The 13,575-nt window shown below is 46.3% G+C and overlaps 1 protein-coding gene across 7 annotated transcripts in view; it reads right to left on the bottom strand.

Annotated features, from left to right (window-relative positions):
- SUSD4 (sushi domain containing 4) overlaps positions 1-13,575 on the bottom strand; it is a 158,618-nt gene that overhangs the window by 132,714 nt on the left and 12,329 nt on the right. The window contains exons 1-2 of one of the 7 annotated variants that reach the window (XR_013170793.1): positions 6,946-7,118; positions 6,208-6,381 (exon numbers count right to left, since the gene is read on the bottom strand). The exons of 3 other annotated variants lie outside the window; for them this stretch is intronic. Coding sequence is in view for 2 of the 4 variants with exons in the window: in XM_077149151.1 (XP_077005266.1) it covers positions 6,208-6,346 (139 nt within the window). In the remaining 2 variants the exon portion in view is untranslated. Of the gene's footprint in view, positions 1-6,207; positions 6,382-6,945; positions 7,134-13,575 lie in introns of those variants that run through there. 3 more of the 7 variants (XM_077149151.1, XM_077149153.1, XM_077149157.1) reach the window with 3 other exon arrangements.

Raw genomic sequence — 13,575 nt, 5'->3', positions numbered from 1 at the left:
AGTTCAGAACTGATCAAATTCCTATAATTACAGAGTCAAAGAATATTAGTAAGACAGAAGGAGCAGAGTCGAGAAGTCACAACTTGCCCAAAGCCATATAGCTACTTAATGGCAGAGATTGAACTTGAATATCTGTAATGGCAGAAAGAAAATTATATTTGGTGCCTGGTCATCCTGTCTGGCTTAATCGTGAGTTCCCTCTGAACAACCACCCAGTTAGCCCCGCCCTGGGCATTAGCGTGACTAGTGGGGCCTGAACCTCCACGATTTGGCTGAAAAGATCTGCCCTTAGCTTCTCCAAGCAGCCCTTACTGCATCGTCTCCAAATGGCTCCTTGCCCTTTTGCACCATATTATTTCTAGCAAGGCCTGTATCTACATATGGCTTGGACAATTAAGAAGCTGCCCTCAGATTCTCCAAATGGATTTTGTTGCCTCTGCTTTCCATATTGTATAGTTTGAAACTCCCAATCCCAGCATTGCAGGAAAGCTCAATTCCTCCCCTCTGGACCACAGTAAAGGCAAGAACCCAGGTCCCACACGTTCATCCCCCTTGCCCTCCCCCACAGACCCTTGCAGAAGCCTAGGTTACATAAGCCCAAAAGGTCCCTTTGCTGCCTATTCTCCCCTCTCTCCCTCCAGGGCCTTTGATCTAACAAAGCTGTCCTTTCAGGCATTCCTGGCAGGCTGGCAATCTGTGTTTGTGACTCATCACCCAAAACTTTCACATAACATCCACAACAACTCTGTCAACCCCATAAAGAATGCAGGGCCTTGATGCTGCACTAAAGATTCCCTTCTAAGAGCAACCCTCCTTGGCTTTTCTGAACTTTTTGAAATATGCTTCTGACACCAGGATCAGAGAATAATTGGGGTGCTTTTTTCTTCACGTATCCAATCGATAGGCTAGATTCTGGTGTCAACTTGGCCAAGTGATGATGTACAATTATCTGGGCACTGGCCTGGTCATTGCTGCAAGCATATTTCATGGCTGGTTGATAAACTGGAAGGCTGATATGTTAAATCATCAGTCAGTTGATTGCATGTGTGGCTGATTACCTCTGCGATCAACTAAAGCATGTCTTCCACAAAGTGATAACCCAATCAGCTGAAGTCTTTCAAGGAAGAAGAGGGACTTTTTCACTGCTTCTTCAGCCAATGAGTCTCTCCTTTGGAGTCTGTCCAAACCCTTCATCAGAGCCAACAGCTTCACAGCCTGCCCTATGGATTCCGGACTCTTCCATTCCCATAGTTGAATGAGACACCTTTATAAATCTCATATTTACAGATCTCTCCTGTTGGCTCTGTTCCTCTAGAAACCCTAATAGAATAGAAAGAGCTCTCCTGTTGGTTCTGTTCCTCTAGAAACCTTGACTAATAGAATAGAGAGAGTTCTTCACCCATACTCATATTCTCTCAGGCATTAAAGAACCACTGATTCTCTCTCCAACATGCCTGTTCAGGCCTCTAGTCTAGAGATTTGATACTTACTTAAATGAAATCCTTCTCATGTCTCCCAAAGCATGCATATTTCACCTTGTGGATAAAAAGAATTTCCATGCTGCTTATATTAAAGTGGCCTTTGGTTGAAGAATCATTATCTTTTTGAGGAATTGGGACTTTGTTTATTGTTTGAATTAAGTATGGTTTGAAATTGTGGCTTTTAAATGTAGCACTGCATGAAAAGCTTACTTATCATGTAAAAACAGTTTTCTCAATAAAACTCCAAGGGCAGGCAATAGTGGCTCAGTGGCAGAGTTCTCGCCTGCCATGCCAGAGACCTGGGTTTGATTCCTGGAGACTGCCCATGCCAAAAATAAATAAATAAATAAATAAAACTCCAAAAGACTGACACCCCAAATCAGTGAAACACTCAGAAAGCATTTGTTCCTGCGTGTTGGCACAGAACCCAATGCTACAGCCAAATGGCCCCAACAAGACATCAAAAACCTTAACAACCACACGAGTACCACAACCTAGGTGTGCAGAGAGGGTAGTGGGACTGGGGGTTTGCTCTGAGTAACAGACTTGCAACTAGAGGAAGGAAATCAAGTATATAGCTCAGCTGATGTTACACCTCTGCTCTAAAACCTTCGGTAGGTCCATACTGCCTGCAAGTGATATTCATAATCTTCACTGGGGCTTCAAGAACCATTACAATAATATCCTAACCTATTTGTGCTCACCCTACTTGGTTCCCTGCAAGTATTCAATGTCCTAGATTAGTCATATTATTCTCTGCTCCCTGAACAGTGCACTCATGTAGCCATCTCCATACCTTTGCACAAAGCGTCTTTCCTTCTGAGATACTCCCTCCCATTCCATCCTAAATGCTACCTCTTCTCTAGATCCTTTCCTGATTCTTCCCCCAAACTCTGGACCATGTCCACTGAATACAGCCTCAAATGCCATGAAAATCTTATGCTTTTGGAACTCAATCCATGGCACTTATATTCTAATGCTATGTCAGTCATTTAGGAATCTTTTTTCTTGCTCTCAGTCAACAGAAGAGGAGCATCTACCTTGTGTCAGACACTGTGCTGGGTTCTTGGGAGACGGCAATAAAGAAAGGCAAGGTTCTTGCCTTCCATAGGCTTACAGGCTGGCAGATGAGATGACACTATGGATGGATGATTATTCTAAGTGCAGTGGGGACCCAATGGGGGAACTTAGTGACCAGAGAAATGTCAGACAGCAGCATTTCAACTGGATTTTGAGGAGAAATTACTTCATTAAGCAAAAAAAAAAAGGAGGGCTCTTCTAGGTTAAAAGAGCATCACATGCAACAGTCAGCACAGAATGGAGATGGGCACTTAATAATACTCACCAGATGAACAAAGCAAAGACCCCCAAAGATTACTGTGCCATCTCAGCCCTCTCCTCTTTTTTCACTGCATTTTTTGAGTGCTATGTGATTTTTATTCCTCACAGCAACCCCACATCACCATCTCATTTTATAGATAAGGAAGCTTATCTGTAAATAAGGGGTTGTAAGGCCCAAGGTTCCAAAGCTATCAAATGGCAGAGTCAGGCCTCAAATCCTGACTCTAAAAACTTAGGGATGCGCTAGTAAGTTCACCTCCAAAGACCTCTTTGTGGAGCAAACTTGTGGCTCTCTTCCTCAAACCCTAGATGAACGACTCCTGGCAGCCCTCAGCAACCCAGCAGACCTCTGGAAAAGTGCACTCGGGTGGAGGGGAGAAAGAAGAGCTAAAGTCACGCTCCATGCATGTTCTAGAACAGCAAGATCTCATATCTCTCTACAAACCTGCCATTAGGCCTCTTCAGTTATTTGGTCTTAGGCCCTTTTTTCTAATTTACAAAAGAACCTGGAGAGAGTCACCACTAGTCACCTCAAGGTAACTTAGGCACAGGAAAGCTCCCTTAGGACTCAAAGAATTGAACTGAATCTCTAACTTCCCAGGACACAGCATTTTGTTTCTCGTGTTTCTCGTGTTTCTCGTTTCTATCATACATGTATTGGGCACATGCTTTTTTCTCCTAGCAGAGACTATTATATCTTGCTATGGTGGTGTTCTTTTTATATTGAAAGCAATCAGAGATAAAAATCCACATTTCAGAACAATGTCTATTAAATATGCACCTTTTATGGTTAAAAAAAAAAATGAAAGCACTCCCTCAGAGAAGAATTTCAGCATTGAGTATCTCCTAAAGATGGGATACTGGGTGAGAAGACTTCTGCTTCTGTGTAGGCCATTTGAGTTTGGTAATTGAGAGTGATGTCAGAAAGCCGACTTCAAAACAAACTTATTTTAAGAAATGCCTTAGTTTAAAGCCTTGCTAACCAAAGTGAGTTAACAGCAGAAGCAGCATCACCTAGGTGATTGTCAGAAATGCAGAATCGCAGGTACCATTCAGACCAACTGAATCAGAAGTTTAACAAGTTCCCCAGGTGATTCACATGCACATTAAAGTTTTAGCATCCCAGGTTTAGCGAATGCTAAGGAGAGTTGATTCCATTGCCATCTTGGAGCCTCTATATAGGTTTATTTCCTAGGAAAGAAAACCTCTGTAGAATGAACTCCATAGGACATTCCCTATTACCCTTCCCCACCTAAACTGTTTATTCACGGAGGAATTCTGAAGTGATCAATATTCCTCCAGAAATCACACTCTCAGTCTGAAGGAGTTCAAGATGAAATAAAGTGATGGCTAGCCTTTCTGCAGGGTACGAATACCTAAAAAGAAAGGGCTCTGAAACTGAGAAGTGAAAGGCAACCATATGTCCACCGTCCTCTTCAGGGTTCTAGCTCTTTTTGCTTCATGTGTTCCCTGTGGGAAGAGAGGGACAGAGGACATGCTTCAGGAACCTAAGAGGCAACTGACGTGAGACCGAGGGGGCCATGCTGTGCACTGAGCTGGCTGGGGGATCCTTGAGGAGGGTGCACGGTAAACACAAACTAGCAGAAACAAGAGTGCTGCCTTCAAATCCAGCAGGGCTTTGCTCAGACCTCACACATCGAATAAGAGCCGCCAAGGCTCCCAAATAACAGGGGAGAAATAAATACGTGGGAGAAATGGACCGAAAGGATGGAAACCCATATGGACCTGCTTTGAGGAAATGAAAGCTAGAACTGGAGACAAGAGAAGAAAATGGGGAAGGAAACAGCCCAGCCCAATGCAACACTGTCCTGCCCACTTGTGCCCATTCATCCGTGAAGCAGAGCTAATGCCTGGGGTGGGACAGAGGCTAGGACAAGAGTCCTGGCAGGCCACACAGGTCCTGACCTGGCATAACAACATCTGAACTTGTTCCCTATGACAAGGAAGTCCACACCTGGCTCAGAGACATGTCTGTGGAAATAAGGGCACCAACAGTGTTACCCCTTGTAAAAACAAAACAACAACAACAAAAACCAAGTACCCACCCAAAGCAAATGTTTTCTCACTACTTCTAACAGACATGCTCATCACAACAAGCATCTTTATATTCTGGGCATCGTTTAGCTCTTTAAGTGAAAGGTCTGTGTTATTGATTATTCTATGTTAAACCCTAATTTGTTATTCCCCTCCTCCACTTCTGCTCATTTGTCACTCAATTCTTCCATCTCCACCTTCTAATTCTCTGAAACAGCAACATTTTAAACACTAAAAAAGGGCTTTTAAATATTGATCCATACTTGTTTTTCGACCAATGATCACTTATTTATATGTTAACAGTATTTCAGCTCCAGAAACACAATTCTGTCCTTATAACATGTCTGTGTCAGCAAGCCCTCACAGAAAATGTGAAATGGACAGCAACGAGACACAGCAAAGAGGAGTGGAGGCAGGGAGACTCTAAAGCTCTGAAATTCAGACAAGAACTCCATCTGTCTTCCCCTACCACAACCAAAAGATAGCCCCCTTCCATAGAAGCAAATACGTTATGGATTAAAAACCTACAGAGAATGAAGCTATCAGTATTATTTCGGTTAACTTCCACTTCATAAAAGAGCAATTGACTTTTTTCTCTAGGAAAATCATACCTAGATAAGCAAAGCAATTTTCCACAAACACAGGTAAATCATACTGAGATAAGCAAAGCAAATTTCCACACACACACACACACACACACACACCTGAAGGAAAATCTCTGCATCCCTTCCCCACCTCCAGCATGCACAGAAGTGCTGGCACCTACCACCTCCCAGGGAGAGAGAAAACGAAGAGAAAGTTAACTTTCAAATAAGCCTGCCTTCAGCCCGCCTGATCATGTTTTCAGACCCTTCACATTCACAAACGTGATTCTTGCAACTATTGTCTAAATCCAAGTGCAGAAACCTGGCCTCTATCTGCTGAGGGCACCGACTAGGCTCAGAGGTACACAAATACACCTTAACCACATGTACCCCCCTCTTTATTTTTTCTTCTCTTGGTCAAAGCAAGCAAAGTGAACCAGGTTTTATTGTTTTTCCTGTAGACAAGCCAGGCTGGGCAGCTTGGGAAAAGCCCAGGACAGAGGGTGTGCGTGGGAATCTGTGTGGGAGCCACAGAGGTATTTTCAGGGAGCTCCAGCGGTTTCGAAGGGTGGTCTTAGGCTGGACCCAAGGGCCTTCGGATTCTCTGGTACCCCTGAAATCTGGGCGTATGGAGATACGGCGGGGTGGGGGGTGTGTGTGTGTGTAGTGCTGTCCTTCTAGAGAAGCTCTTTCTCCCGGGCGGGCGGACCGTCCCAGGCCCTCCGGGTCACAGCGGGGTCACTCACCGCCCGTGAGCTGGGCAGGGCCGAAGCACAGCGCCAGCTGAAACCACAGGATCACGGCCAAGAGTCTCTGGGGGGACTGAGGCTGCTGCTGCTGCTCTAAAAATCCATCTCCATTGCTCGGGTTCATTCCATGATACATCTTTCATCCACAGAGGGCATCCGGCTTGCAAGAGTCTGCAGTCAGAAGCGGAACACGACAATACCCTGGGCTGCTGGGGCTCGGGGGCCCGGCACCTCGGTTTCCCGGTCTCCATCCGCGGTCCTCCCCCGCGCGGCCCCCGTCCCCTTTCCCACGGCGAAATCCTCCCGCCCCTCCGAGCGGGGCACACTGAGTAACAGCCGCCGTGGGATGCTGCGCGTGCGGGAAGGATGGAGGAGGGGAGGGAGGGCAGGGGTTAGCGCACCCTGGCTCTGGGCCGGTCCCTGGAATTCAGCGGCTGTGACCACGATAGGAAAGTCTAAAGCCTTCCTGCGTCTCGAGGCCGAGGAAACACTTTTGCCTGGGCCTCTACATTTCACTCTTACGAATCTCACATTGTGGCTCCAGATCTCCCCAGCTACTTCTCTGGTTTTCCCTGGGATCGGGATGGGTCCTATTGCCCCAGTCTCCAATGAGATTTCTCTGCGCTGTCAAAAAAATTCCTTCCCTGGGGAGCAAAAACAGGTACCAACTCCCCCTCCCGGGCCTGCGCGCTCCTCCCCGGGTTGGAAAGCCCCTTCCGGGGCTCTGGGTCTTACCTGTGGGTCTCATGCATGCAGCTTCCTTCCCTCCTCCGCCTCCTCCTCCAGTCAGTCTAACCCGCATCTGTGCGCGACCTCTGCTGCCGCCGCTGCGCTAGCGAGCGAGACGAAAGCCTCGGCGGCGGCGGCGGCAGTGGCGCCCGGCTCCAGCTCCCCCCGCCCGCGCTCTCCCTCCCCAGGCTCCCGCGAGCGGGCGGGTACAGGCGGAGGACCGCAGCCCGGACGCGCGCCCCCGAGGAGGCGCCCGCGTGCCCGGTACCTGGGCCCGCGAGCGCGCGGTGGCGGCGCGGAAAGAGGTCGGTGGTGGGGGCGGGGCAGTGGGCGCGCGCGCGGGCACGCGGGTACGCACCTCCGCCGACCGAGCCGGCGATGCGGCGAAGGGGGAGGGGGACCGAGGAGAGCGAGGAGAGGGAAAGGACCCGCCATCGTCGCGACCAATGGGAAGCCCGCGCGCCTGCACCTGTCCGGACGCTAGGCGCCGTGCGGACGCTCTCGCGCATACGCGCGGCCCCGATGCCCCTTTCCAAGCGCGGGACGACGGCCCCTTTCCCCGGCTGTGCGCGAGCCCGGGTGCCCGCCGCGGTGTCCGCGCGTCCTCTGATGCCCCGAGCGCGCGGGGCGGGTCAGCTTTAGACTCTGCCGCTGCGGAAGCCGTTCAAACCGACGGGGCGAGAGTGCGCTGCGACCCGCTTCCCCACCCCCAAGACCCAAGCAACAACTGTGTTAACTTGGACAGGGCGGGAGGGGCTGTCAACTGCTAAAGTCTCTTATTTTCCCGCGGTAACACCCCACCACCGAAACCACCAAGGCTTTGCGGAACCCGCGGGAGCCTCTAAGGAGGCTGACCTACCCCCCACCCCCTTGGGTAGTTTCCCTTTTGCAAGCCGCAGGTGTTGTGCGTGAGGATTCTTGGCCTGCCCTGGAGATGCACCGACCCCTCCGAGCCTCGGCGGGGGAGGAAATTCCGGGCAGGGGTGATCCGAGTGGTTGCGGAAGGTTGTGCACCGGGAGGAGGAAAGGCTTTTGGAGCCCTGAGTGGGATCAAGGGGGTCGGGGCTGTTTGCCCTCCCAGCGCCCAGTGGAAAGGGTTCGCCTGACCGGTGCTGTCTTTCTGAGCAGTTTCTGGCGCCCAGGCTCTCCCCGCAGCGATTGTCGTTCCCAGCGGCTCTGGCCGTCCGCGGTCCCTTCCCAAGAGGCCTTCCTAAACCTGCCTCACCCCAAGGGACGACGTGGTTAAGGGGTGTGAGCTAAAGAGGTGATGCCGGCAGCCAGCACTTTAGAACCAAGGGCCTTCAGTTATTCTGTAGCAATTTGTGGATGCGAAAACCATGTTTCTGGCGCTGCCTCTGTATCATCTCATGCTTCTATCGGCTTTCCCAAAATTTCACATACTGATGGTAGTTGGGAAATTACAGCTTTTACTGTGTCGACTCTTACAGGGAGTAATTTTAACAGATTCTTTCAGGATAGATTAAGCTTTTAGTAGATAAATCAAGCTCAGCATTTTCTGCCTTGTAAAATCGCGGTTTCAGAAGCTTTGGACAGAAAAAGTTTAAGATTTTGGCCAGCACAAGTTTGTTCCCACTAAAGCTTGTACTTTGGGATTCAAATTCTTGGTTGGGCACTATTCCACATTTCCAAGGTCATATGACTGCCTCTACAGTTTGAATATTTATTCCATTTTTTTCTCAGTAGGTTTTCTGAAGCTTTTCTAATAACCGTCATTTCAACAAAAGCTCAAAAATATTTGTTGATGCACATGTTCTTAAAATCATAAATATATATATAAGTGCATTGAAATCTGTTCTTCAGCTACAGAACAATCCAATTGTACAGAAGATGCCAGGATTGAAAGGAACATCTAAGTTTATCTAGTCCAAACACCCTCTCCCTGCTTGAGTTTTCTCTTTAGTATTTCTAATAAGTGGCTATTCAGCTTCATTGACTACTTCTTGAGGAAGCCTGTTGTATCTGCCAGCGACTCACTTAGAAAGTTCTTTCTCATATTGAACTGAAATTTATCTCCCTGTACCTTTTACCCACTGATTCTAGCTCTTCTCTCTTGGCTCACACAGTTAAACCAAATTCCTCTTCCTTTCAAAAACACTTCTCCCATTTGAAGATGGCTTCATGTTCCCTTAATTCTTCCATTCTCCAGGTAAAATGTGGCCACTTCCTTCAGTGTGACAATTCCTGGACTCCTCACCAGCCTTATGGCCTTTCTCTGGATGTGACCTGGTTTTGAAACAACCACCACCTAACAATCAAAGTTTGTGTCCAGAAAGGGGCTGTGTTATTCAGTGTGTTGGGTCTGACCAGCACATAACAGTGCTGGCACTTTGGTAGTCTGAATAATTTGCTTCTATGAATGCAATTTAAGAAAACAAGCATTGTGGGGGGCGGGGGGGGGGGGGGGAGTTAGAGCATACTATTTTGTTAATTTTTTACATTATCTCACAACACAAATGAAGAGCCAGGGTTAGACTCATTTTACAGATTAGGATGGTGATCAAAAGATTAATCTATTTGCTCAAGGGCACCCAGCTAGTAAAAGCCTCAGACCTGAATCCAAGGCAATTTGACTCCACCTAATAGTTTTTCCACAGTTATTTCAATGAATACCTTCCACCTCAAAGAGTCTACAATACAAGTCACCCTGACTATGTTTTGACATGTATTTTTCTCAAGAGGTAGGGAATGAATGACAGTCATAGGTAGATGGCAGGAAGGGGGCATAGTTTACTTCCTACTGAGTGAGGAAGAAAAAAAGAGCAACTTATTTTATCTATCTTCCTCTCTCAACTCCAACACCAATGGAGAGGGCCCCCCACAGCCCCCCTCCAAGACACAGGAGAGTCCAAGGGACAGATGTTTCTGAAGAGATTAGAAACTCAACCCCTCCTCTCCCTCCATCTGCATGCTCTGCACTCTCCATTCATGCAGACAGAATTTAAGTTCCTCATTGTCTTCACTCTTTTCCCCCTTCCTACACCTCATCCTCTCTCTACCCTACCACACACACACCCTCGGATTATTTTTCAAACTTTACTAAATTCTTCTTTGTGACATAGGCTCTATGATTGTACCTTCAGTAGCCAATAAGATTTCACTCCAAATACATTGATGTAGCACTCCTCTGAGCCTGGCACAGTTCTAGGTGCTGGGTATGCCACAGTAAGCAAGGACACCAAAAATCCCTGCCTGGAAGAGCTTACATTCTAGTTAAGGAAGACAGGTGATAAAATAAGGAAAACATTCAGTATGTTAGATAGTGTTAAATGCTATGCAGAAAAATAAATCAGGGAAGGAGTAGAACAGATGTGCACATTAGAGTACAAGCGTAGTTATTGTTACAAAGTGATCCAAACTTATAGTAACTGAAATAAAAGTTTGCTGTTCTCATGTAGTTGTCTGACCATTCTAGTGGAACATCTGTGCTCCACTGAGTCACAAAGAGGCCTGGGTGCCTTCTATCCCATCTCCTAAGGTGTTGTCTTTATCTGTATAGTTGAAACTGGGTCACTGGCATGTCTGGGGTCTAGCTTGAAGAAATGTAGTAAAGAAAAGAAGTCAATTGCAAACAATTTCCTTTTGTTAGTGAGAATCTAGTCACATAGTCATATCTAGCTGTAAGAGAAACTGGGAAATATAATCTTTATTGGGCAGCCATGTGACCAGGAAGAAGAGGAGAATAGCTAGGAGGAGGTAGAAAAACTAGCAGTTTATGACAGGTTCTGTGCTTCTGCAAGAAGAGAGGTTGTGATTTTCAATAAAGTGGACAGGGAAGCCCTCCTTGAGAAGATGACATTTAGGTAGAGACCTGAAGGAGATAAAGGAATAAGCCATACAGTTTTCTGAGGGCAGAGCATTTTCAGGCAAAGGGGAGAGAAAAGGCAAAGGCCATGATATATAAGAAACAAGAAAGAGGCCAGTGTGGCTGGAGTCGAGTTAGTGATGGAGAGATCCTGAGGAGATGAGGCTAGAGAGGTCAAGGGAGGCCTAATGGAGATGGACCTTAGAGGACTTTCACTCAGAGGGATAAGAGAAGTCATTGGAGGTTTGTGAACTGAGAAGGGACATGATGGACTTAAAGTGACTGAAAAGAATGTGTGTCCAGCATTGCGTCAACCACACCCTACCACTCTCTGTGCTCCTGAGTCCTTTCTTCCTCCCTCCCAAGGGCCTCTCAGTTCCTTTGCCCATGATGCCCCAGATCCCCTGGCCTGCTTTGATAACACTGCTTCAAAATCTTACTCAAACCTCTGTAGAGTGTCTCCCACACCCTACACCTTTTCATTCATTCTTCCATAATCACATGTAGCACAGACTATTACAGTGAGTGCTTGCCTACCCATGCCTTTCAAAAGATCATAAGTTCTCTGAGAGTAAGAACAGTGTTTATCTAATTCATCCACCTATTGCTGAGCACAGAGCCTGAAACACAATAGAATGATCCATAATTAATTTTCTGAATCATTAATTAATATTAGAAGGAAAGGAGGGAATCCCCACCAATCTCTCCCGGACAGTGGAAACAAGAGACAAACCAGTTGACCCTCTTCTCTCTTCTCTTTTGGTTTCCTCATATCCAAGAAAATATCTGGTCAACCACAAGCCTCTTAATGAATCTAGAACTTGCCAGAACATGGGCCTCGCATTGCACTGGATACAGTGCTGGATGAAGTTATAGAATTTTCAGAGCTCTTTCATTTGTCTCATCTGAACTTTCTACAGCCTCTGCCCTGGAGGAGCTACATGTTCAGTGAGGAGACCTGGCTTCAGGATCTGGAGTGTAGAACACGATAAATGTACTCATTCATTCATGCCCTCATCCTTTCTTCCCTCTATTCAAAATGCACTTACTGGGTACCTGATATATTTTAGTCATTGTCCTAGGTATGGAGGATACAAAAACAAAGACTTTTGTCTTCAACAAGTTTATAATCTAAGGGGAGAGCTTAATTAAAAAACTAACCTGCAATTATAGTGTTATAGTTCCAATCTAAGTGCTAAGATTGGAAAGCACATAGTAGAGGGAAGGGTTAGAAGGGCTCCTAGAGGGAAATGTGTATGTTGTTTGGAGTGTGTGTGTGTGCATGTGCATGTAAGAGGATGTGTTAGTTAGATTCAGTTGTCAACTTGGCCAGGTGAGCATACCTTAGTCTTGTTGCTGCGGACATAAGCCAATGGTACGTGAACCTCATCTGTTGCCAATTACATCTGCAGTCAGCTAGGAGGCATGTCTGCTGCAATGAGTGACTGGTTTGACTTAATTGGCTGGTGCTTAAATGAGAGAGCACGATGTAGCACAGCCTAAGCATCTCGGCATTCCTCATCTCAGCACTAGCAGCTCAACCCAGGCCTTTGGAGATGCGGAAAGAAGTCACCCCGGGGAAAGTTGTTGGAACCCAGGGGCCTGGAGAGAAGACCAGCAGAGACCATCCTGTGCCTTCCACATAAGAAAGAACCTCAGTGGAAAGTTAGCTGCCTTTCCTCTGAAGAACCAACAAAATAAATCCCCTTTTATTAAAAGCCAATCCGTCTCTGGTGTGTTGCATTCCGGCAGCTAGCAAACTAGAACAGAGGAATAAAAGGGAGAGGAGATGCAGTGAGTTCCTAGGCAGAGGGAACAGCCTGTGCAAGGACTAGGAGAGGGAGTCTAAGGCCAAGGCTGGAATTTAGAATAAAAAAGGTAGAGCTTCTGAGAAACACCTGGGCCATAAGAAGAAAGAATTGGAAAGCCATGAAGGAAAGCTTGGCATGTGTCTGAAAACAAAAGAAGACCCTGGGGGAATGGGAAGATATTGGTTAAGGGAACCAGTAATGGGCTATTCACCATTAACCCCTAAATACATGAAAAGTGTTCAAACTCATTCATTAATCAGAGCATGCCAATTAAAACAACAGAGGACATTTTCACTCAGCAGATGGACTACAAGTAAAAAATATCAAGTGTTTGGTGATGAAGCAGAGAATAGGGAATTCCCATATTCACTGGTAGGAGTGTAAATTGCTATGACTATAGTGAAGGGTAATAAAAGGGTCAAAACTTTTCATTGTTCTTATTGCAATTGAACCTCTCAGTATCTGTCCCTAAAGAACCACTGGCACATTTGCCTTAGACACTTCACCCATTAAATGACGATCTCATACAACTGCTGAGAGGCTTAAATAGGATTACATCAGCAAGGCACCAGACAGAGTGCTCACCATGTAGTAAGTGCTCAGGAAGGTAGGTCAAAGGATATTCACTTCTGATTTTTTGTGTGTGAAAAATCGGAAACTTTCTGAATGATGGAATAGCTAAATAAATTGTGGAATAATCACACTACAGAACAACATGTAAACATTAGGAATAAAATAGATTTCCATATAGAAACATGGAGGGTTCTATAAAACACTGTTGTTGAGTGAAAGAAGCAAATCGTGGAACAAATGTACAGTTAGATGTGATTTATGGAAAAACAATGCCCATTGATTTTCTATGGACTTATGTGAATACACACACAAAGTTCTGAAATGATTTACACCAAACAGTTGGGTGTACCTTCGGATTGGTGAGAGCAGTTGGAATTGCTGGGGTGGAATGGTCAAAGGATAGTTTAGTTTTATTTCTAAGATATTTAA

The sequence above is a fragment of the Tamandua tetradactyla genome, chromosome 2, assembly GCF_023851605.1.
Source record: "Tamandua tetradactyla isolate mTamTet1 chromosome 2, mTamTet1.pri, whole genome shotgun sequence".
In the NCBI taxonomy this organism is placed as follows: domain Eukaryota; kingdom Metazoa; phylum Chordata; class Mammalia; order Pilosa; family Myrmecophagidae; genus Tamandua; species Tamandua tetradactyla.
Note: the sequence above shows the minus strand (reverse complement) of the source record. Positions and strands in the feature narration are given on the sequence as shown.